Raw genomic sequence first — 24,573 nt, 5'->3', positions numbered from 1 at the left:
ACCTAAGGGGTAAAAAAACAAAACTGAGAAGCACTTCGTGTAGGTCACAGACCAGGTGCATGGGCTCACTGAAAGACTGAGACATAATCATAGCAATACATAATGTCTCCCTTCCCCACACTTTACCAACACATCTACAGGGCTCCTGTACAACAGGGGATTACAAATAAAGCAACAGTATGTCTCAGCTCTTATTTAAGAAGAAGTCTCTAGAGAAACCCAAAGACAACAAGGGGACAAAAACAAGGACACCAGATGAAATTTTATCCTCCAACACCTACAGCTACAGCAAATAGTAAAATGGCCTAGGCCCTAACCAGATAAACATAAAACATCACACTACGGGCCTATTTACCTCGGTTCCTTTTACCCACTATACCACATTCAACAAAAAATTACAGGGCATCCTTAAAACAATATGGCAATAGGACTCAAGTGTTCCTACTGAGAATCCTTGACTAATGAAAATGTCATCTCTAATAATATCACAGATTATAAAAACTCAGGATAAGAAGGATGTTCAGCCATCACTGGCAATACTGACCATTATACTAGAGGTCTTAGTCAATTCAGCTAAAATCCCAAAAGGATAAATGATTTAAATATCAGAAAATGATTTAAAAAGTCACTATTTGGAGACATCTATAAGAGATAAGCATTTCAGCTAACTATTAAACTAATTTGGCCTGGTGTAGTGGCTCACACCTGTAATCCCAGCACTTTGGGAGGCCGCGGCCGATCACCTGAGGCCAGGAGTTCGAGACCAGCCTGGCCAACATGGCGAAATCCTGTCTGTAATAAAAACACAAAAAAATCAGCCAGGCATGGTGGCACGCACCTGTAATCCCAGCTACTGAGGAGGCTGAGTTAAGAAAAAGAATCTCTTGAACCTGGGAGGCAGAGGTTGCAGCGAGCTGAGATCGTGCCTCTAGCCTGGGCGACAGAGTGGGACTCTGTCTCAAAAAAACAAAAACAAAAAATAAATAAATGAGTAAATAAATAAATCCAAGTGTTCACAAGTGTTCAGTGAGATATCTGGATAAAAAAGTAGCATATAAGAATTATTAGGTTCCTATACACTAGTAATAACTAGCTAGGAAATACAGTAAAAGCCATATCTAGAACAAGTCTAACATGAAATGTGCAAGCTTATGTAATGAAGTTTTAGAGCTTTACAAAAAGAATATTAAAAGATCTACATAAATGAAGACATATGCCATGCTTCTAACTGGATTACTCAAAATTCTTTTTTTTTTTTTTGAGATGGAATTTCGCTCTTGTTGCCCAGGCTGGAGTGCAATGACGCAATCTCGGCTCACTGCAACCTCCACCTCCTGGGTTCAAGTGATTCTCCTGCCTCAGCCTCCTGAGTAGCTGGGATTACAGGTGCCTGCCACCATGCCCAGCTAATTTTTTGTATTTTTAGTAGAGACAGGGTTTCAACATGTTGACCAGGCTGGTCTTGAACTCCTGACCTCAGGTGATCCGCCAGTCTCGGCCTCCCAAAGTGCTGGGATTACAAGAGTAAACCACTGCACCCAGCCTGGATCACTCAAAATTCTAAAGATGTCAATTCTCACCCAATTCGCCTCTAAATTCAATGCAATCCTAGCCAGGTGCGGTGGCTCATGCCTGTAATCCCCAACACTTTGGGAGGTTGAGGTGGGCAGATAACCTGAAGTCAGGAGTTCAAAACTAGCCTGGCCAATGTGGTAAAACCCTGTCTCTATGAAAAATACAAAAATCAGTTGGGTGTGGTGACAGGTGCCTGTAATCCCAGCTACTTGGAAGGCTGAGGCAGGAGAATCACTTGAACCCAGGAGGCAGAGGTTACAGTGAGCCGAGATCACGTCACTGCACTCCAGCCTGGGCAACAGAGTGAGACTCCACCTCAAAAAAATAAATAAATAAAATAAATCCAATGCAATCCTAAAAAAAAAACCTCTAAGATTTAAACATGCCTTATGAAATATCTCAAACAAGAAAAAAAATAAAGAAAACTATAGTAAGAAAACATGGAACCACAATCCAGCTTTAAAAAAAGACATCACCAATAGAGTTAGAAAAGAAGAGCTAAGAAAAAATTTCTCCTACGACACAGCAAAACATACTAAGTAAGTGGAGCAATTAAAACAATATGGTAGGGCACAGTGGTTCATGCCTGTAATCTCAGCACTTTGGGAGGCTGAGGCAGGTGAATCACCTGAGATTGGGAGTTATGTGTACAATTATAGTTTTAAAATTTAACCCTTATTTTTCCTCTTACGTTGTTACATACATAAATAAAACAAAATATCAATTCACTCGTTCAGCCAGCCAACCATCAATCATATATACCTACACTCTCCAAGACATTATATTTGATCCTGAAGATACGGAGTTTACATGGTGAAGACCCATAAATAATTCAAAATGTGGTGGGAGAGACCGTAGAACAGTTATTTACTATGCAAAAGGTTCCATGCTATAAAAGAACAATGAATTAAAGAGCTGTGGGAATACAGATGAGTATTATCTCATTCAGGGGAAAGCTGGGGAATTTTTTATATAGGTAACATTTGATTTAGGTACCTTAAAAAATGAAAAGGAGGCCAGGCACAGTGGCTCACGCCTGTAATCCCAGCACTTTGGGAGGCAGAGGCAGGTGGATCACCTGAGGTCAGGAGTTCGAGACCAGCCTGACCAACATGGTGAAACCCCGTCTCTATTAAAAGTACAAAATTAGCCAGGCGTGGTGGCACATGCCTGTAATCCCAGCTACTCAAGAGGCTGAGGCAGAAGAATCACTTGAACCCGGGAGGCGGAAGTTGCAGTGAGCCAAGATCACGCCATTGCACTCCAGCCTGGGCAACAAGAGTGAAACTCTATCTTAATAAAACAAAAAGAATTTGGAGGCTGAAGGGCAGGATTTTGGTAGAGGTAACGATATGTGCATATATTAGAGGACAAAAACAAGGCATATACCAAGAAGTCAGTCAAGACCACTTACAAGCGATATGACTTTGGGCAATAAACTGAACCTGTTTCAACTGAAAAATAAGGACAATGATATCTTCCTCAGAGGGTTGCCCTGAGGAAAATGAGATGGTAAGCTGAGAAGAATATGATGGCATTATGGCTGCCACATCTTCCACCCACTGACTTCCAAGGCTGATTTACCTGTTTTACCTCAGGTTATTGTCTCCTTTCTCTCTCACTATTCCTCCAGGAGCTATTTGACAGAAGAACATATCCTTTCAGTCATGTACGATGAATGGTCTAGCAGAGCTCTTGACATATAGCATTTACTTTAAAAACATTATTTCTTTTTAAACATACGTTCAGAGTTCCACTGAACTATTTCTCTATGGTATTCTCTAGAACTGCTTTGCAATTACTGCTAGGATCCCAATTCTCAGTTTGAGAACGAGTGGTACGTTTAATAAGCACCCCACCTGATGTGTCCACATACTTCATACTTACAGGCTGAGGCTGTTCTGCAATACAGCAGTTGAAACACAACCAGAATTCACTCATGCTTACAGTCCACAGTATAAATGAGCACCAATGAAGGTTCCAAATCTCAACTCAGGAAGTTCCACAAAATACACTCCTCAATACGATCAATGTCCAGTGATGCCAAGATGAAATTTTATTATTTCACTGTGTTTTTGTTCCTGGAAGTCAAGTATCTTACACAGTCAATTTAATAAAGAAAAACTCGGATTGTTTCCTTTCTTTGCTTCTGGTTCTACAGAGACTCCTGTCTGAACCACGACGAAGGTATAAAAATTGTTGTCTTGACCCAGGGACTATAACAGAGAGTCTAGGGAAAAAAAAGAAAAAGTAAAAAAAAGTTAAACTTTATTTATCTTTGAAAGCTTTTATTGTTAAAATAAGTATTACCCAAAAAAGTAAACACTGAAAAAAAATCAAGATTTTAATAAACTGATATTCATTCACCAAATTATTTTTTGAGCAACTTTTTTAGTGTCAAGTTCTAGGTGTAGTAGTGAAAGTAGACAGAAATCTTTGCCTTTGTGGGGCATCCTATTTTATGATTATAAAAGTATGGATTATTTTAATGAGTTAATTTTTTAAAATCACTAATTAGAACATTATGACTGCCACATACAAGTTTCTAATTCCAAGAATAAATAATGATCACCATTTTCATATAGGTTTCTTCAGTTGAGTCCTTTATTCTCACAGACAACTCAGACAGTAATTGACATAGCAATGAATTCTAAGGAGATAATCAAGCAGATGCAGTTCATCAAAAACCATAAACAAAATTATCACCTTATCCACTGGAATTAGAGCTGTACATGAAAAATGGGTAGAGGTTAAGTTAGGCTTTCTTCTGTGAATCAAGCTATTAGATCCCTACCACTCCCACCATCATTACTAGAACACAAGTTAGTCAAAATACTTTATATCCCACCATGGCAAACCAAGCTGAGTCTATTAGAATCCTTGTCAGGCAATTTTCTATCTGCAGTTGAACAAAGAGTTAAACCTATTGTTTCCTTCTGACTGCCAAGCTGTTGACTTTAAGGATGTCCTTAGTCAATAATATCCTATACCTCATGTGGAAGACGGTTTTGAGATAATAATGCTGACAGGCAGAGGCAAAAGAGAAGTGGGAAGTCAAGATGACATGAATCTCTGATTCTAGGCATCCCTCCTAAGATCAGTTTCACCTGTGCACCAGACGTTTGGTTTTGTAAGCCAACATATCTCCCTCTTTAGCCTGAAGTTATGATGAAGTGGATTTGTATCACTTGCAGACTACTACAATAGTCAAGTGAAGATGTCCATTAGACAATCTGATACACAGATCTGAAGCCAAGGAGAAGTTCTGCAATCATCAGATTATGACTAAAGCAATGAATGATCTCTAGGGAAAACAGTGTCATGACAAACAGAGTGTGCTCAACAGAGTCCTCTGAGTAAGAACAGCATTTAAATCATAGGTAAAAAAAGAGAGGTCTACAAAGGAGGTTTGGGTGTTATCAGAATTAGAAGAGGAAAATCCGTTAAATGTGGTGTCACTGGAGCCTGTTTCAAGGAAAAAATGGGTGGCAGTATTCACTGCCACTGAGATAGTAAAGACTGAGGACTATTCCTTAGACTGTGCAGCAAACACAGTGTGGCCGTGGCAACAGCAGTTTCAGTAAAGTGGTGTGGGTAGAAATCAGATTACAGGAGGTTAAATGAGTGAAACGAAAGCAGCAGAGTCAACAAGTGTAGATAATGTTTGCAAGAAAAATGGATATAAAGTTTAAAAAGTAGAGTATAGAATGAAGAAAAAGAGCCTTCCTTGAAATGAAAAGATCAAAGACTAAAGATGTATCAATTTGACTGTGTTCAAAGAGGTGTTAACATTTTTGTCCCAAATGGCGAAATATAAATCACTTATTTGTAAATTCTGGAAAGAGACCTCATACATGTTACAAGCTTTGCCAACTACAGATCAGTAACAACCACATTATAGGATCACAGAGTCCTGAACATTAAGTGAAATTAAATTCTCCCTTTTGCTTTTTCCAAAGCCATGACTCTAAACCTGGAAAGACAGAAGTGACAGTAATTTTTGTAGCTGCAGAGATGAAGATGTAATGTGAAGTTAATGCACACATCCTCAGTGTCACAAATCTGGGTAGTATAACAGGGCATGAATTCAGGACCCTGATTCTACAGTCCAGAGGACAAGTCCTCTAACATACAGGAAAATGACACGGTAAGATTTAAGCATGTGTCCAACGAATATAAAAAGAAAGAAAAGTTTACATTTTTGCCATTAATTAAAATCCAGAACCTGGAATGCTTATTTAAGCAGAGATGAACATTCCTTATCTCACCCAAACTCTAAACCAAGGAAGTGGCAGTCTTTGGCCAATGAATCGGGTAAATACTGTGAAGTTTTATAAGCTCAAAGAATAGTATCACTTATTTCCTCCAGCCAATCTTCTTAGCAGGAATATAAGAGAAAAGGCTTAAATACACAGTCTCATGAACATTATTTCAGTGCTGCTATTTAACAAGTTTAATTTCACCCTGGATCAAAAATCTTGCCCATTAAGAAGCCTTTGTGAAGTTTTTTAAAAAAATATTTTTTGAGATAGGGTCTCACTGTGTTGCCCAGGCTGAGCTCAAACTGCTGAGCTCACACCTCAGCCTCCCAAAGTGCTGGGATTACAGACGTGAGCCACCTCACCTGGCCTAAAGTACAATAACTTCTGCTGCTACGTATTTCCACTTAGCTGACAGATCTGCTAAAATATATTTTCAAACCAAGAAGATGTTTGCAATTCCATGGATTTTTATTTAAGTAAATATATGGATCTTAAAATGTTTCAGACATGCTTTGGAATGTGATATCAATACATCTTGTTTTCTAAATAAATTTCCTTTTTAGAACTTTTTTTTTTTTTTTTGGAGACAAGAGTCTCTGTGTCGCCCATGCTGGAGTGCAGTGGCGCGATCTCAGCTCACTGCAAGCTCTGCCTCCTGGGTTCACGCCATTCTCCTGCCTCAACCTCCTGAGTAGCTGGGTATACAGGCGCCCACCACCATGCCCGGCTAATTTTTTTGTATTTTTAGTAGAGACAGGGTTTCACCGTGTTAGCCAGGATGGTCTCGATATCCTGACCTCGTGATCCACCCACCTCGGCCTCCCAAAGTGCTGGGATTACAGGCGTGAGCCACCGCGCCTAGGCCTAGAATGGTTTTCTAAAGTATATATACTTAAAACATATTTACATATAAACACCTTCAAGGAAGTATTGAATTCTTCACAAAAAACTTCAACACACTGCCACTAATAATAACTATACTAATAGTTACTTTCACTTCTTGAGCTGAAAGCTGCTTAAAACATGACCATTTTAAAAACCTATACTTTTTGCAATCTTTAGATAACAAAAGGAGAGTCACTTTACAATAACATCAACATATAAACTTGGCTTTAAATACAGCTCAGCACATTCCACACGTAACTAAGGGGTCAGACTGGTCTACAGCACAAGAGAGTATTTTAATCACCTCATATATTCATAAGATACACGATTTTAGAAAGGGAAGGGACTTTTAAAGAGAACATCATGGAACTTGGTCATTAAACAGCTTATCCAAGGCCACTTAGCTAGTGAGTTTCCTTGAATTTGCTTACAAATGAGACTGACATGAGGAGAAAAGTGCAATCGTATTCTGTACTCAAAATATTATCCACTATCAGTTCCCCTCCTCCTCCTTTTTACCACCTAAATCAAACGCTGCAGATACCAGCTTCCTACCTGCATGAAGTTTTGCTGCTGACAACTTAATGAAGTTATATTCCAACATCCTACCCGCAATTTAATAAAAATGCTTTCTAGATCAACTTTCAAAGAAAAATAATAATATTTTGATGTGAAAAACCTGGCAGTGGGGCATGTCAGATAACTAAGTTGTTGTTTTGGTTTTGGTTTGGTTTTTTTTTTTTTTTTAATCTAAAATATTCTAACTGAGTTCAGGAATTAAGAATGCTCACTTGTGTGAAACTGAATCAAAAATTCAGAATTTGGACTTTGAAATAAAAGATCTGTGACAATTATAGCACTTCATTAAGTTTTTAGAATTGTTATTTCAGGCAAATGACAAACTGTATCACTCTGTTCCCTCCCTCCTTCTTTCCCTCTCTCCCTCTCTTCTCTTTCTCTCTTTCTTTCTTTTTTTGAGACAGAGTTTCAGCTCTGTTGCGCAGGCTGCAGTGCAGTGGAGCAATCCTGGCTCACTGCAGCCTAACCTCTCAGGTTCATATGATCCTCCCACCTCAGCCTCCCACGTAGCTGGGACTACAGGTACATGCCACCACATTTGGCTAACTTTTTAATTTTTTGTAGAAACAGGGTCTCACTATGTTGCCCAGGCTTACCCTCAGTTTTCTTAGTAATAAAATGAAATACTGCATTGCCATTTCACAGGTCTGAAATGAGGATTAAATTCGCTAATATACATGAACGTACTGTATATATTATAAAGAGCATACAGGTTGAATATCCCTTTTCCTAAATGCTTGGGACGAGAAGTAATATAGATTTCAGATTTTCTTGTACTTTGAAATATTTGCATTACACTTATCCTACTGAACACTCTAAATCCGAAAATTTGAAATCCAAAATGCTCCAGTGAACATTTCCTTAGTCCATGTCAGCACTCAAAAAATTCTGGCTGGGCACATGGCTCACACCTGTAGTCCCAATATTTGGGGCAACTGAAGCACGAGGGTCGTGTGAAGCCAAGAGTTCGAGACTAGCCTAGGCAACGTAGCAAGACCTCATCTCTACAAAACAATTTAATTTACTTTAATTTAATTTAATTTTTCAAACTTTTTTTAAGTTGTGGACTTTGGAGCATTTCAGATTTCTGGATTTGGATGCCCAACGTGTATTGATATAAGATGCTTTTTTGTTACCAGAATTAAAATGGCAAAATTGCACTATTCTGCTATAGCAAAAACAGGTAATTTGCTGCAAACTTTGAAGAAACAGCCTAAAAATCTATCTAGAAAAAAAAGAGAATGAAAAAAGGTGAATTATGGTTTTATACAAAACAAAAATGAATGACAGCTTCAGGCAACACAGATGATTCTCACATGGCGAAAGCAGCAGCATGACACAATACACATGGAATGATATCATTTCTGTGAATTTCAAAAACAATTTAAACTATTTTGTTTAGAGATGTATACATAGGTATAAAAGTAAAGCAAGGAAAGTTATAATTAAAGTCAGAAGAATGGTTACCTCTAGGACTGAGGGCAGGGATTACAAATAGGAAGAGGTGCTTATGGGCTCCTGGAATGCTGACAGTGTTCCACTTCTTGACCTGGGTGGTAGCCACACAGGTATTTGCTTTATAATTATTTGTTAAATAATACATGTATGCACTATGCAATTTTTTTTTTTTTTTTTTTTTTTTTTGGCTACCCAGGCTGGAGTGCAGTGTCGCAATCTCAGCTCACTGCAACCTCTGCCTCCACTCAAACCATCCTCCCACCTTAACCTTCCAAGTAGCTGGCACTACGGGTATGCGCCACCATGCCCAGCTAATTTTTAAATTTTTTGTAGAGACAAGGTCTCACTATGTTGCCCGGGCTGGTCTCAAACTCCTGGGCTCAAACAATCTGCCTGCCTCCTCCTCCCAAAATGCTGGGATTATAGGCATGAGCCACCATGCCTGGCCACTATGCAATTTACATGTATTTTTAAATGACAATTTTTTTTTTTTTTTTTTAAAGACAGAGTTTTGCTCTGTCACCGAGGCTGGAGTGTAGTGGCATGATCTCAGCTCACTGAAACTTCAGCCTCCCTGGTTCAAACAATTCTCATGCCTCAGCCTCCGAGTAGCTGTGACTATAGACGCCCACCACCACGCCCAGCTAATTTTTGTTTTTTTTTTAGTAGAGATGGGGTTTCACCATGTTGGCTAGGCTGGTCTCAAACGCCTGACCTCAAGTGATCCGCTGGCCTCGGCCTCCCTAAATGCTGGGATTACAGGCATGAGCCACCACGCCCAGTCTTAAATGATAAAAACTTAAATGAAATGTGAATTTAAAAAGTAGGCCAGGCACGATGGCTCAGACCTGTAATCCTAGCACTTTGGGAGGCTAAAGTGGGAGGATTACATGAGGCCAGGAGTTCAAGAGCAGCATGGCCAATGCAGCGAAACCCTGTCTCTACTAAAAACACAAAAATGAGCTGGGTGTGGTGGCACATGCACCTGTAATCCCAGCTACTCAGGTGGCTGAAGCACAAGACTTGCTTGAACTTAGGAGGCGGAGGTTGCAGTGAGCTGAGATCGTGTCACTGCACTCCAGCTTGGGCAACAGAACAAGACCCTGTATCAAAAAAGAAAAAAAAAAAGTATTAATCAATACTGGACCAGGCTTGGTGATTCACGCCTGTAATCCCAGCATTCTGGGATGCTGAGGCAGAAGGACTGCTTGAGACCAGGAGTTCGAGACTAACCCAGGCAACATGGCAAAATTCCGTAACTACAAGAATTTTAAAAATTACCCGGGTGTGGTGGCAAGTACTTCTGTTGTCAGCTACTTGGAAGGCTCAGTTTGGAGGATCACTTGAGCCCAGGAAGTCGAGGCTGCAGTACACCAAGATGTGCCATTGCACTAAAGTCTGGGCAACAGAGTGAGACCCTGTCTCAAAAACATAAATAAATAAAATAAAAACTAACAATGAGCAGTTGATAATAATGAAATGAGGAAGATCAGAGGTGGAAATGCAAAACACAGAATCAAGTACGAGTGAACACCCTTGCTAGAGACTTTTGAAGAACTGGTAAAATTATTGGGGAAGGGGGTCTGAAATTCCATCAGATGCCAAAGAGGCTTCTGCCAGAAATGCAAAAATTAATCAATGACCAAATATAAATTATCAATAAAGCTTATTCATAGCTGTAGCAGCACTAAATCTGTCTCAAACTAGCTGAAACAGCTGATACTCATATGTGGTACAAGGCCGTTTTGAAAAAAATTAACTTATTTTAAGATGATCTTTCAAACTATGTATTTATCACACAGCTACTTCTCTGTGGTTAATCAAAGTCCAAACCATTGTTCCCTGAACTCAGTTATAAAAGGCTGAAGTAGGGATGCATGTGTAACTATCAAAATAGGAGGGTGAATTTTTTCCTTATATTTAAAATGACTGATTATGGATTAGACTTTCTTATAGTTTCATGTAAGTATAATTATACAGCATGCACTCTTTTTCACATCTGGCTTCTTTCATTCAGCATGTTTTTAAGATTTATCTATGTTGCCTCTATTAGTAAATCATTTTTTATTGCTAAGCAGTTTTCCATTATATGGATATTATACAATTTGTTTATCCACCCATCTGTTGATGGACATTAATGTTTTTGGCTATTAAAAATAAAGTTGTTATGATTATGAACATCTGTATACACAATGGTTTTTGTGAGAAGGGGTGAAGGTGGTAAATTAAAAAATAAATAAATAAACAACAAAAAAAGAGGTGTTTCTGTGAAAAGTTTTTCTCTCTCCTGGGTAAATAGCTAGGAGTGGAAATACTGGTTAATACAGTAAGTATGATTTTAACTTTATTAAGAAATTACCCACCAGTTTTCTAAATCAGTTTTACCATTTTGCATTCCTGCCAGCAATGTATGAGTTCCAGTTATTCCTTATCCTACCAACTCTTTGTACTATCAATCTTTTTAATTCTAGTCATCCTAGTGGGTATACAGTAATATCTTGCTGTGGTTTAAATTTGCACTCTTCTGCTAACTGGTGACATTAAGTCTTTTCATGTGCTTCTTGGCCAATCATGTATTTTCTTTGGGTAAATATGTTCCAATCTTTTGCCCATTTTAAAATTCCGTCATCTCACTGAGCTATGTTCGTATATTCTAGGTCAATCCTTTCTCCAATATATGCAGCGTGAATATTTTGTCCTGGTCTTTGTCTTCCTAACAACATCTTTCAAAGAGTTTAAGTTTTTAACTTTGATAATGTCTTATGCATACGTTTTATCTCTTATGATTTGTGCTTTTTGGGTTCTAAAAATTTTTTCACATATCCCAAAGTTGCAAAGATAATCTGGTTCTTTTTCTAGACCTTTCAGCTTTTATTTTTATATCTATAACCTGTTTTTACTTAAATTTTATTTTCTGACAGTATAAAGGCCAATTTTTAAAAAACTATGGATATCTAGTTGTTCTAGTTCATTTGCTGAAGATATCCTTTGCTTATCAGATTAATTTAGCACCTTTACTGAAAATCAGGGCTGAGGTCGCACACGGAGGCTCATGCCTGTACTCCCAGCACTTTGGGAGGCCGAGGCGGGCAGATTATGAGGTCAGGAGATTGAGACCATCCTGGCTAACATGGTGAAACCCCCTCTCTACTAAAAATACAAAAAATTAGCCGGGCGTGATAGTGGGCGTCTGTAGTCCCAGCTACTTGGGAGGCTGAGGCAGGAGAATGGCGTGAACCCGGGGTAGAGTTTGCAGTGAGTGTAGATTACCACTGCACTCCAGGCTGGGTGAAAAAAAGAAAAAGAAAAGAAAATCAAGGCTGAGCTTGGTGGTTCATGCCTATAATCCCAGGACTTTGGGAGGCCACGGTAGGTGGGTGGATTGTTGGAGCTCAGGAGTTCAAGACCAGCCTGGGCAACAGGGCGGTAAACTGCTGCCTCTACAAAAACTACAATTAGTTGGGCATGGTTGCACACACCTGTAGTCCCAGTTACTTGGAGAGGCTAAGGCTGGAGGATCACTTGAGCTTGGGAGGTTGAGGCTGCAGTGAGCCATGATTGCACCACTGCACTCCAGCCTGAGCAACAGAGAGACCCTCTCTAAAAAAATAAAATAAAATAAATAAAATACAATGAAATGAAATAAAATAAAATAAAATAAAATCACTGTGTAACATTCAATCTACTTCTAGGCTGATTATTGTATTGCACTGGTCTGTTTGTCAATCCAATGCCAGTACAATTATAGTAAGACTTAGAAGTAAGGCAGTCATTTGTCTTCCAATGATACTCTTTTTCAAAACTGCTTTTAATTTTCTAGGTCCTTTGCATTTTCATACACATTTTACAATCAGCTTGTTAATTTCTACCCAAAAAAAAAAAGCCTCCTGTGATTCTGAGACTGCATTTATTCTAGCAATCATTTGAAGGAGAAATATACATATATTTATAAATAAATATATATACACACACAATAAATTTTGTTGTATCACTTTTAACTTTGTTTATACCTTTCATATCAGGGCGTTAAAGCCTTATGTAGTCAAATGTCAATTTTCATAATAGATTAGTGGTTTTATCTTACTTAAGAAAGCTTTATCTCAGGATTATGAACCCATCATCCCATTATAGTTCTGTTAAGTTTTACTTCTATAATTCAATTTGAACATTAATATTTTGTAGGTTGTGGTCAGGTAATATTTCACAGTTTACTCACGCTTTTTCTTTTTTTTGTCTCTTTATAAATTTAATAATATATGAAAATCATTATGAATTATGCCACAGAAACTGCAAAGTCATTTAACTGTATACATGAGACAGTAGGAAGGCTAATTTAATCGCTTTTTTTAAAAAATGTCTAAATTATATGTTTCTTGTTGAAATGTTTAAAATTACCAAATTACTGCTCATCTGCTACATAGAATGAAATATATGTTAGGTCAGGGTGATTTACCACAAGGCTCTTCTACACATTAAACAAATATATTTGATTTTTAAAAATATATCTACTTTAAACTTAATTACTCTGTAATCTATGATGTTGACATTAATCAGGATATTCTACAAATAATTTATGTTCTCCTTATTCTTGATTACTTCTAAATCAAAGTTTTTTTGTTCTCACAAATTCTATTATACAAGTTTCATTAAATATTCAGAAAAAAGCAAATGGATTAAGAAAATCACCCATTAACCCTACCTTCCTAGAATTAATAATAGTATATTTTTTATTTGTCCTTTTGTGTACATACCTTAAAAATAATTGTATATGCATCTGAATTATCCCCAATTTTATCTCCTGCTCTTTCTAATTAACACTATGTATATTTTCCTTTAGTCTTCATAGTCATTATTTTAATGTCTGCAAAAATTTCCATCATGTGACTTCATTACAATGGGTTGTTTCCAATGGATTTTGCCTAATTTGGATCATGCTCAAAACACATATTCATATACAGTTGACCCTTGAACAACATGGTGGTTAGGAGCACCAATTCCCTGCATAGTCGAAAAACAATACATAATTGTTGATTCTCGAAAATTTTAAGTACTGAACAGCATGCTGTTGACTGAAATTTTTTTTTTTTATTATACTTTAAGTTCTAGGGTACATGTGCAGAAGGTGCAGGTTTGTTACATATGTATACATGTGCCATGTTGGTGTGTTGCACCTGTTAACTCGTCATTTACATTAGGTATGTCTCCTAATGCTATCCCTTCTTCCTCCCCCGACCCCACAACAGGCCCTGGTGTGTGATGTTCCCCTGGGTCCAAGTGTTCTCATTGTTCAGTTCCCACCTATGAGTGAGAACATGCAGTGTTTGGTTTTCTGTCCTTGTGATAGTTTGCTCAGAATGATGGTTTCCAGTTTCATCCATGTCCCTACAAAGGACATGAACTCACCCTTTTTCATGGCTGCATAGTATTCCATGGTGTATATGTGCCACATGTTCTTAATCCAGTCTATCATTGATGGAATTTTGGGTTGGTTCCAAATCTTTGCTATTGTGAATAGTGCCACAACAAACATATGTGTGCATGTATTATTATAGCAGCATGATTTATAATCCTTTGGGTATATACTCAGTAATGGGATGGCTGGGTCAAATGATATTTCTAGTTCTACATCCTTGAGGAATCGCCACACTGTCTTCCACAATGGTTGAATTAGTTTACAGTCCCATCAACAGTGTAAAAGTGCTCCTATTTCTCCACATCCTCTCCAGCACCTGCTGTTTCCTGACGTTTTAATGATCGCCATTCTAACTGGTAGGAGATGGTATCTCATTGTGGTTCTCATTTGCATTTCTCTGATGGCCAGTGATGATGAACATTTTTTCATGTGGCTGTTGACTGCATGAATGTCTTCTTTTGAGAACTGTCTGTTCATATCCTTTGCCCATTTTTTGATGGGGTTGTTTGATTTTTTTCTTGTAAATTTGTTTAAGTTACTTGTAGATTCTGGATATTAGCCCTTTGTCAGATGGGTAGATTGCAAAAATGTTCTCCCATTCTGTAGGTTGCCTGTTCACTCTGATGGTAGTTTATTTTGCTATGCAGAAGGTCTTTTGTTTAATTAGATCCCATTTGTTAATTTTGGCTTTTGTTGCCATTGCTTTTGGTGTTTTAGTCATGAAGTCCTTGTCCATGCCTATGGCCTGAATGGTATGGCCTAGGTTTTCTTCTAGGGTTTGTTTTGAGACAGTGTCTCGCTCTGTCACCCAGGCTGGAGTGCAGTGGCGTGATCTTGGCTCACTGCAAGCTCCACCTCCCAGGTTCACGCCATTTGCCTGCCTCTACCTCCTGAGTAGCTAGGACTACAGGCACCCTCGACCACGCCTGGCTAATTTTTTTGTGTTTTTTAGTGGAGACGGGGTTTCGCCGTGTTAGCCAGAATGGTCTCGATCTCCTGACCTCAGTTAGCCAGAACGGTCTCGATCTCCTGACTTCATGATCCGCCCACCTCGGCCTCCCAAAGTGCTGGGATTACAGGCATGAGCCATGGGGCCCGACCTCTTCTAGGGTTTGTATGGTTTTAGATCTAACATTTAAGTCTTTAATCCATCTTGAATTAATTTTTGTATAAGATGTAAGGAAGGAATCCAGTTTCAGCTTTCTACATATGGCTAGCCAGTTTTCCCAGCACCATTTATTAAATAGGGAATCCTTTCCCCATTTCTTGTTTTTGTCAGGTTTGTCAAAGATCATACAGGTGTAGATGTGCTGTATTATTTCTGGGGGTTCTATTCTGCTCCATTGGTCTATCTCTGTTTTGGTACCAGTACCATGCTGTTTTGGTTACTGTAGTCTTGTAGTATAGTTTGAAGTCACGTAGCATGATGCCTCCAGCTTTGTTCTTTTGGCTTAGGATTGTCTTGGCTATGCGGGCTCTTTTTTAGTTCCATATGAACTTTAAAGTAGTTTTTCTAATTCTGTGAAGAGAGTCATTGGTAGCTTGATGGGGATGGCATTGAATCTATAAACTACCTTGGGCACTATGGCCATTTTCACAATATTGATTCTTCCTATCCATGAGCATGGAATGTTCTTCCATTTGTTTGTGTCCTCTTTTATTTCATTGAGCAGTGGTTTGTAGTTCTCCTTGAAGAGGTCCTTTACATCCCTTGTAAGTTGGATTCCTAGGTATTTTATTCTCTTTGAAGCAATTGTGAATAGGATTTCACTCATGATTTGGCTCTCTGTCTGTTCTTGATGCATAGGAATGCTTGTGATTTTTGCACATTGATTTTGTCTCCTGAGACTTTGCTGAAGTTGCTTATCAGCTTAAGGAGATTTTGGGCTGAGACGATGGGGTTTTCTAAATATACAATCATGCAATCTGCAAACAGGGACAGTCTGACTTCCTCTTTTCCTATTTGAATACCCTTTATTTCCTTCTCTTGCCTGACTGCCCTGGCCAGAACTTCCAACACTATTTTGAATAGGAGTGGTGAGAGAAGGCATCCTATCTTGTGTCAGTTTTCATAGCAAATGCTTCCAGGTTTTGCCCATTCAGTATGATATTGGCTGTGGGTTTGTCATAAACAGCTCTTATTATCTTGAGATACATCCCATCAATACCTAGTTTATTGAGAGTTTTTAGCATGAAGGGCATGAAGGGCTTCGATAAAATGTTGAATTTTATCAAAGGACTTTTCTGCATCTATTGAGATAATCGTGTGGTTTTTGTCTTTGGTTCTGTCTATATGATGGATTATGTTTATTGATTTGCGTATGTTGAACCAGCCTTGCATCCCAGGGATGAAGCCAACTTGATCATGGTGCATAACCTTTTTGATGTGCTGCTGGATTTGTTTTGCCAGTATTTTACTGAGAATTTTTGCATTAATCTTCATCAGGGATATTGATCTAAAATTCTCTTTTTTTATTGTGTCTCTGCCAGGTTTTGGTATCAGGATGATGCTGGCCTCATAAAATGAACTGGGGAGGACTCCCTCTTTTTCTATAATTGGAAGAGTTTCAGAAGGAATGGCCCCAGCTCCTCCTTGTATCTCTGGTAGAATTAGGCTGTGAATCCGTCCGGTCCTGGACTTTTTAGGCTTGGTAGGCTATTAATTATTGCCTCAATTTCAGAACCTGTTATTGGTCTATTCAGAGATTCAACATCTTCCTGGTTTAGTCTTGGGAGGGTGTATGTGTCCAGGAATTTATCCATTTCTTCTAGATTTTCTAGTTTATTTGTGTAGAGGTGTTTATAGTATTCTCTGATGGTAGTTTGTATTTCTGTGGGATTGGTGGTGATATCCCCTTTAACATTTTTTATAGAATCTATTTGATTCTTCTCTCTTTTCTTATTAGTCTTGCTAACAGTCTATCAATTTTGTTGATCTTTTCAAAAACCAGCTCCTGGATTCACTGATTTTTTTGAAGGGTTTTTTGTGTCTTTGTCTCCTTCAGTTCTGCTCTGATCTTAGTTATTTCTTGCCTTCTGCTAGCTTTTGAATGTGTTTGCTATTGCTTCTCTACTTCTTTTAATTGTGATGTTAGGGTGTCAATTTTAGATCTTCCCTGCTTTCTCTTGTGGGCATTTAGTGCTATAAATTTCCCTCTACACATTGCTTTAAATGTGTCCCAGAGATTCTGGTATGTTACGTCTTTGTTCTCATTGCTTTCAAAGAACATCTTTATTTCTGCCTTCATTTCGTTATGTACCCAATAGTCATTCAGGAACAGGTTGTTCAGTTTCCATGTAGTTGAGTGGTTTTGAGTGAGTTTCTTAATCTTGACTTCTAGTTTGATTGCACTGTGGTCTCAGAGACAGTTTGTTATAATTTCTTTTTTTTTGTATTTGCTGAGTAGTGCTTTACTTCCAACTACATGGTCAATTTTGGAATAAGTGCGATGTGGTACTGAGAAGAATGTATATTCTGTTGATTTGGGGTGCAGAGTTCTGTAGATGTCTATTAGGTCCGCTTGGTGCAGAGCTGAGTTCAATTCCTGGATATCCTTTTTAACTTTCTGTCTCATTGATCTGTCTAAAGTTGACAGTTGGGTGTTAAAGTCTCCCACTATTATTGTGTGGTAGTCTAAGTCTCTTTGTAAGTCTCTAAGGCCTTGCTTTATGAATCTAGGTGCTCCTGTATTGGGTGCATGTATATTTAGGATAGTTAGCTCTTCTTGTTGAATTGATCACTTTACCATTATGTAATGGCCTTCTTTGTCTCTTTTGATCTTTGTTGGTTTAAAGTCTGTTTTATCAGAGACTAGGATTGCAACGTCTGCTTTTTTTTGCTTTCCATTTGCCTGGTAGATCTTCCTCCATCCCTTAATTTTGAGCCTATGTGTGTCTCTGCATGTGAGATGGGTCTCCTGAATACAGCACACTAACGGGTCTTGACTCTTTATCCAATTTGCCAGTCTGTGTCTTTTAATTGGAGCACTTGGCCCATTTACATTTAAGGTTAATATTGTTATGTGTGAACCTGATCCTGTCATTATGCTGTTAGCTGGTTATTTTGCTCGTTAGTTGATGCATTTTCTTCCTAGCATTGATGGTCTTTATAATTTGGCATGTTTTTGCAGTGACCGGTACCAGCAGTTCCTTTCCGTGTTTCATGCCTCCTTCAGGAGCTCTTGTAAGGCAGGCCTGTTGGTGACAAAATCTCTCAGCATTTGTTTGTCTGTAAAGGATTTTATTTCTCCTTCACTTATGAAGCTTACTTTTGGCAGGATATGAAATTCTGGGATGAAAATTCTTTTCTTTAAGAATGTTGAATATTGGCCCCCACTCTCTTCTGTCTTGTAGAGTTTCTGCCGAGAGATCTGCTATTAGTCTGATGGGCCTCCCTTTATGGATAACCTGACCTTTCTCTCTGACTGCCCTTAACAGTTTTTCCTTCATTTCAACCTTGGTGAATCTGATAATTATGTGTCTTGAAGTTGCTCTTCTCAAGGAGTATCTTCATGGCATTCTCTGTATTTCTTGAATTTGAACGGTGGCCTGCCTCAATAGGTTGGGAAAGTTCTCCTGTAGAGTGTTTCCCAACTTAGTTCCATTCTCCTCATCACTTTCAGGTACACCAATCAGACGTAGATTTGGTCTTTTCACATAGTCCCATATGACTTGGAGGCTTTGTTCATTTCTTTTCACTCTTTTTTCTCTAAACATCTCTTCTCATTTCATTTCATTCATTTGATCTTCAATCACTGATACCCTTTCTTCCACTTGATCAAATCGGCTACTGAAGTTTGTGCATGCGTGCTGTAGTTCTTGTGCCATGGTTTTCAGCTCCATCAGGTCATTTAAGGACTTCTCTGTACTCTTTATTCTAGTTAGCCATTTGTCTAATCTTTTTTCAAGGTTTTTAGCTTCTTTGCAATGGGTTCGAACATCCTCCTTTAGCTCAGAGAAGTTTATTACCAATCATCTGAAGCCTTCTTCTCTCAACTCACCAAAGTCATTCTCCATCCAGCTTTGCTCTATTGCTGGCAAGGAGCTGTGTTCCTTTGGAGGAGAAGAGGTGCTCTGATTATTAGAATTTTCAGCTTTTCTGCTCTGGTTTCTCCCCATGTTTGTGGTTTTATCCTCCTCTGGTCTTTGATATGGTGATGTACAGATGGGGTTTTGGTGTGGATGTCCTTTCTGTTTGTTAGTTTTCCTTCTAATAGTCAGGACCCTCAGCTGCAGGTCTGTTGGAGTTTTCTGGAGGTCCACTCCAGACCCTGTTTGCCTGGGTATCACCAGCAGAGGCTGCAGAACAGCAAATACTGCAGAACGGCAAATGTTGCTGTCTGATCCTTCTTCTTGAAGTTTCGTCTAGAGGGGCACCAGGTTGTATGTGGTGTCTGTCAGCCCCTACTGGGAGGTGTCTCCCAATTAGGCTACTCGGGGGTCAGGGACCCACTTGAGGAGGCAGTCTGTCCATTCTCAGATCTCAAATTCTGTGCTGGGAGAACCACTACTCTCTTCTAAAGCTGTTAGACAGGGACGTTTAAGTCTGCAGAAGTTTCTGCTGCCTTTTGTTCAGCTATGCCCTGCCCCCAGAGGTGGAGTCTACAGAGGCAGGCAGGCCTCCTTGAGCTGTGGTGGGCTCCACCCAGTTTAAGTTTCCTGGCCCCTTTGTTTACCTACTCAAGCCTCAGCAATGGTGGACGCCCCTCCCCCAGCCTCGCTGCCTCCTTGCAGTTCGATCTCAGACTGCTGTAAGAGCAGTGAGCAAGGCTCCGAGGGCATGAGACCCTCCGAGCCAGGTGCGGGATATAATCTCCTGGTGTGCTGTTTGCTGAGGCCATTGGAAAAGCGTAATATTAGGGTGGGAGTGTCCCGATCTTCCAAGTCCCCTCTGTCATGGCTTCCCTTTGCTAGGACAGGGAATTCCCCGATCCCTCACACTTCCCAGGTGAGGCGATGTCCTGCCCCGCTCCATGGGTTGCACCCACTGTCTGACAAGGCCCAGTGAGATGAACCTGGTACTTCAGTTGGAAATGCAGAAATCATCCATCTTCTGCATCGCTCACGCTGGGAGCTGCAGACTGGAGCTGTTCCTATTCGGCCATCTTGACATCAACCTACTCAGGCTTTTTCTAAAATCTTCCTTTTCCCACTTAAATCTGAAGTATTTAGCATCAAAAATGTATCCATTATTAAGGCAGGGGACATAAGAGAGAATATTATATTGGCTCAAACATGAAAACGCTTGCACAGGGCAAAATACGCTTGAAAAACTACTCTTTCCATTCTTTTTATTTTATTTTATTTTTATATTTGAGATGGAGTCTCGCTAGTTGCCCAGGCTGGAGGCAGTGGGTGTGGTCTCGCCACTGCAGCCTCGGGCCCCGGGTTCGCCATCTCCTGCCTCAGCTCTCCCGAAAGTAGCTGGGACTACAGGTGCCCGCCACCACCAGCTGATTTTTTTTTGTATTTTTAGTAGAGATGGGGTTTCACCATGTTAGTCAGGATGGTCTCGATCTCCTGGGACCCTGGATCCCCCATCTCGCCTCCCAAAGTGCTGGGATTACAAGCGTGAGCCACCGCTACCAGCCTCTTCCATTCTTTAATACCCACATTTCTTCTCCCACCTTGTGTGAGAGTAGCTGCCATGTTCACCTTTCCCTCTCTTTAATAATCTTCCTCTTTTTCCTTCCTACCACTCTACTTCTCTCTCTCCCTTTTCCACCTTTTTTTTTGAGACGGAGTTTCACCTCTGTTGCCCAGGGCTGGTCGTAATGGCGTGATCTTGGCTCAGCGCAACCTCTGCCTCCAGGTTCCAGCAACTCTCCTGCCTTAGCCTTCCTGAGTAGCTGGGATTACAGGCATGTGCCACCACACCTGGCTAATTTTGTATTTTTAGTAGAGATGGGGTTTCTCCGTGTTGGTCATGCTGGTCTCGAACTCCTGACCTCAGGTGATCCGCCTGCCTCCCACAGTGCTGGAATTACAGGCATGAGCCACCATGCCCGGCCCTTTTCCATCTCTTTATTCATATTCCCTAAAGTCTTCCTTTGCTCCCTAGAGTTAGAAATAATGATGCTGTGACACAAACACAGCAGGTTTTCAGTGTATTACAGATGATGGACTAAAATGTGTAGTTTCATTCTGACTTCTCTCTTGAGTCTACTAGACATTTACATCCACCTGCTAATAAGCATCTCTTGCAGTCTCCTGGCACCTCAAACCAATATATGCAAAATTGTATATACTGTCTTTTCCCTCCCATCTACTTCTGTTACTCTTCTTGGTTGGTGGGACCATTATACACTGTTTATCAAGCAATGCATACTAAAATTCTGTCCTCCTACCTACAGTTTTCTGAATAAAACCATACTTTAAATGCCTTCTTACATTTAAACAAATCTTTACTGTTATTCAAAATAATATGAGCACATAGACTTTTAAAAAATCAATGGGTCGGGCGCGGTGGCTCAAGCCTGTAATCCCAGCACTTTGGGAGGCCAAGATGGGCGGATCACGAGGTCAGGAGATCGAGACCATCCTGGCCAACATGGTGATACCCCATCTCTACTAAAAATACAAAAATTAGCTGGGTGTGGTGGTGGGCACCTGTAGTCCCAGCTACTCGGGAGGCTGAGGCAGGAGAATGGCGTGAACCTGGGAGGCGGAGCTTGCAGTGAGCCGAGATCGCGCCACTGCACTCCAGCCTGGGCAACAGAGCGAGACTCCGTCTCAAAAAAAAAAAAAAAATCGATGAATACTACACGTTAGAAGGCTGAAGTGGGTGGATCACCTGAGGTCAGGAGTTGAAGACCAGCCTGGTCAACACAATGAAACCCCATGGTTACTAAAAATACAAAAATTTAGCTGGGTGTGGCGGCGCATGCCTGTAGTCCCAGCTACTTGGGAAGCTGAGGCACAAGAATCACTTGAACCCAGAAGGCGGAGGCTGCAGTGAGCCAAGATCGTGCCACTGCACTATAGCCTGAGTAATAGAGCGAGAATCTGTCTCAAAGAAAAAAAAAAAAAGAATCAATGAAAAATAAAAGACTATTAGCTTGGTGCAGTGGCTCACACCTGCAATCCCAGCACTTTGGGAGGCTGAGACGGACAAATCACGAGGTCAGGAGTTCAAGACCAGCCTAGCCAATATGGTGAAATCTCATCTCTACTAAAAAAACAAAAATTAGCTGGGCGTAGTAGCGGGCGCCTGTAATCCCCGCTACTCGGGAGGCAGAGGCAGGAGAATCACTGGAACCTGGGAGGCAGAGGTTGCAGTGAGCTGAAATCAGTACCACTGCACTCCAGCCTGGTGACAGAGTGAGACTTTGCCTAAAAAAAAAAAAAAGACTATTAAAAATGGCAAATCTCTGCCCTGTGCCTCTCCATCTCTTAGTGAGAACTGTTTTTAACTTACCAAGCTGTTTCTTCTGGTATTTACCATTATGTCACCAGGCTGGAGTGCAGTGGCACAATCTCGACTCACTGCAACCTCTGCCTCCCAGTTCAAGTGTTTCTCCAGCCTCAGCCTCCAGAGTAGCTGGAATTACACACCTGCACCACCACACCCAGCTAATTTTTGTATTTTTAGTAGAGATGGGGTATCACCATGTTGGCCAGGATGGTCTCGATCTCCTGACCTCGTGATCCGCCCACCTCAGCCTCCCAAAGGGCTGGGATTACAGGCATGAGCCACCATGCCCAGAGTAAAGTATTAACTTTTATAATTGTAAGTAAGATGCCCACTTCTACTTCTCAAATTATCAATTTTTTTTTTTTTTTTTTGAGACAAGAGTTTTGCTCTGTTACCCATGCTGGAGTGCAATGGAACAATCTCGGCTCACTGCAACCTCCACCTTCTGGGTTCATTCTCCTACCTCAGCCTCCCATCTTTTCTTTCTTTTTTTTGAGACGGAGTCTGGCCTCTGTCGCCTGCTGGAGTGCAGTGGCCGGATCTCAGCTCACTGCAAGCCGCCTCCCAGGTTTACGCCCCATTCCTCCTGCCTCAGCCTCCCGAGTAGCTGGGACTACAGACGCTCGCCACTCCTCAAGGCTAGTTTTTGTATTTTTAGTAGAGAGACGGGTTTCACTGTTAGCCAGGGATGGTCTCATCTCTCTGACCTCGCTGGATCCGGGCCTGCCTCGCCTCCCAAAGTGCTGGGATTACAGGTTTGAGCCACTGCTACCGGCCCCTATCTTTCTTAAATAATCTTTTGTTTTCTCTGAATAACTGCTAAGCCTTTTAAATTGCTTAGTTTTTTTATGTACCTATATCAGATCTGTAAAACACCTGTAATTTCCAAATACCTGCACATATTAATAGATGTACTGATTCAAATATTCTTTTGGTTTCTTCCTAGCCTCTTGCTTCAATCCTAACTGCTCTAAGTTGATATGTTCTGTTTCTGTGAATCACGTCTTCCTCTTCTCATTCTTCTCACTTACGTTGTAAAATCACATACGTACTCCCCTGGCTTCCTAAGAAGTGGTACACAGAATGAAAATATTTTAATTCCTTACATTTGATACTTGATCATTTAGTTGAATATAGAATACCAAGATAAAAATCTTTCCCTCAGGATTTTAAAGGCACTATTTCAGTATCTGGTAACTTACAGAGTTGTGAGAAGTCTGATGACATTCCAATTTTCCTTCCTTTGTGTGTGATGTATTTCCCTTCTAGAAGAGTTAAACATTTTTTCCCTTAACTCTTGGAATTCTCAAATGCCACAGAGATGTGACTTGGTTTGGTCCTTTTTCATCATTGTACTGGGTCTGAATGAGCTCTTTCAAACTGGAAAATGTTGTCCAGGAAAATAATAGTACCTATACCATGGGGCTATTGTGAAAATTAAACAAAATACTTAGTTCATAGAGTAGCTAGGACTACAGGCATGCACCACCACACCCGGCTACTTAATTTTTTTTTTTTTTTTTTAAATTTGTAGAGGCAGGGTCTATACGTTGCCCAGGCTAGTCTCGAACTCCTGGACTCAACTGATCCTCTTGCTTTGGCTTCCCAAAGTGCTGGGATTACTGGAATTACAGGAATGAGCCACGGCGCCCAGCCCAGATAGTACTTTCTTGCAGGCATTGTCCTGCGCACTGTGGGATATTTAGCAGCATCCTTGGCCTCTATCCATTAGACACGAAGAGTACCCCTTTTTCCACCAGTTGTGACAACCAAAAATGTCTCTAGACACTGCCAGATGTCCCTGGGGAGTGATTCCCCCAGTTGGGAACCACTGTTATGGGGAAAAATATTATTATAAAAGTGAACTGAAAAAGAAGTACATGATATCCCTCTACCACAGAGAAGCCCCTTCAGATGGGAGGGATAAGGAAAAGATTCCCTAAGCCAAGAACTAATGACATTCTCCTAAAAGCAACAATCATGAACAA

The 24,573-nt window shown here is 40.2% G+C and overlaps 1 protein-coding gene across 6 annotated transcripts in view; it reads right to left on the bottom strand.

Moving 5' to 3' along the window:
* CDC42SE2 (CDC42 small effector 2) overlaps positions 1-24,573 on the bottom strand; it is a 116,907-nt gene that overhangs the window by 32,159 nt on the left and 60,175 nt on the right. For all 6 annotated transcript variants that reach the window (XR_004183992.1, XR_004183991.1, XR_004183990.1 and 3 more), the window contains one exon: positions 3,463-3,805. Coding sequence is in view for 3 of the 6 variants with exons in the window: in XM_003900078.4 (XP_003900127.1) it covers positions 3,463-3,516 (54 nt within the window). In the remaining 3 variants the exon portion in view is untranslated. The remainder of the gene's footprint in view (positions 1-3,462; positions 3,806-24,573) is intronic.

The sequence above is a fragment of the Papio anubis genome, chromosome 5 (genome assembly GCF_008728515.1).
Source record: "Papio anubis isolate 15944 chromosome 5, Panubis1.0, whole genome shotgun sequence".
NCBI lineage: Eukaryota > Metazoa > Chordata > Mammalia > Primates > Cercopithecidae > Papio > Papio anubis.
Note: the sequence above shows the minus strand (reverse complement) of the source record. Positions and strands in the feature narration are given on the sequence as shown.